This window comes from Primulina huaijiensis, unplaced genomic scaffold (assembly GCF_012295235.1).
Source record: "Primulina huaijiensis isolate GDHJ02 unplaced genomic scaffold, ASM1229523v2 C13216540, whole genome shotgun sequence".
Classification (NCBI taxonomy): Eukaryota; Viridiplantae; Streptophyta; class Magnoliopsida; order Lamiales; family Gesneriaceae; genus Primulina; species Primulina huaijiensis.
In genome coordinates, this window is record NW_027342011.1 from 1 (window position 1) to 1,113 (window position 1,113).

A 1,113-nucleotide genomic window follows, 5' to 3' on the forward strand; every position below is an offset into this window, starting at 1 on the left:
GACCTGAAAATCATGAACTCTGAGCTTGGTCGTCTTGCTCTGGCAACAGCACTGATCTGTGATCTTATGACCAGTTTCATTGGCACTGTTGTTTCTGGTGGAAGAATCGGGCAAATGGCCGACTATACCTTTGGTATTATTGCACAAGCTAGTGTCTATAGCGTCTGTGTGGTTTTACTTATCGTGTTTCTGGGTCGGCCACTTTGTATATGGATTATCCGGAAGACACCAGAAGGAAAACCCGTTAGTAGAGTTCATGTCATCCTCATAGCTTTACTGGTCCTAATTGTGGTCCTACTAAGCGACAATTCGGGACTTTACTATCAGTATGGTCCCTTCTTACTTGGCTTGATAGTGCCAGATGGGCCTCCTTTGGGATCTACGTTGGTGGACAGGTTAGAAACAATGGTGTCGGGATTGCTTGCGCCACTTTTAGTGACTTATTGTGGGATGAAAGTAAATCTTGTCGAGCTGTTTGATCTGAACTTCATTAGTTTCATATGGTTCATCCTCTTCTTTTGTTCGGCAATGAAGCTTGTTGCGGTTTTTGTTCCAGCGGTAATTTGCAGAGTACCCATTAAGGATGCTATGGCTCTTGCTTTCATTCTAAGTGCTCAAGGAGTTGTGCAGATGTCTTTCTGTTACACCAATGCTCTGAATCAGGTCTCTAACCTTCTTCAAAATTTTCCAATTTAGTCTTTCCAAAATGTGTTACGTCACTAAATTAATTACTTCCTAGAATACATTAATGACTCTTGTTTGTTTTTTGAGGAAACAGACGTTTGATGGGGAAACCTTTTCGATGCTTACGACATGGATAATGCTACAATCTGGATTTGTGAATCTGGTCGTGAAGTCTCTGTATGATTATTCAAGAATGTATACTGGCTATCAAAAAAGAGACGTTCAGCACACCTCTCCTAACTCTGAGCTACGTGTACTTTCATGCGCTCATCGATTAGACGACGTGTTTGCTGTCAAGAAAGTACTCGAATCTTCTTTCCCGACCACAGAGAGTCCAATCGCTGTCTATGCTTTGCATCTCGTAGAGCTGGCTGGCCGGGCTCTTCCACTACTAATCGATCACCAACTCGGCCAAAAATCTTCTGGTGG

General features: G+C 42.9%; 1 protein-coding gene across 1 annotated transcript; it reads left to right on the forward strand.

Annotated features, from left to right (window-relative positions):
* Positions 1 to 6: 6 nt before the first annotated feature.
* On the forward strand, positions 7 to 1,108 carry LOC140965464 (cation/H(+) antiporter 3-like; the record flags this gene model as incomplete). The annotated part of the gene is made up of 2 exons (XM_073425531.1): positions 7 to 663; positions 779 to 1,108. Coding segments are annotated over exons 1-2 (981 nt in total), but the record flags the coding sequence as incomplete, so codon positions are not given.
* Between the last annotated feature and the right edge of the window lie 5 nt (positions 1,109 to 1,113).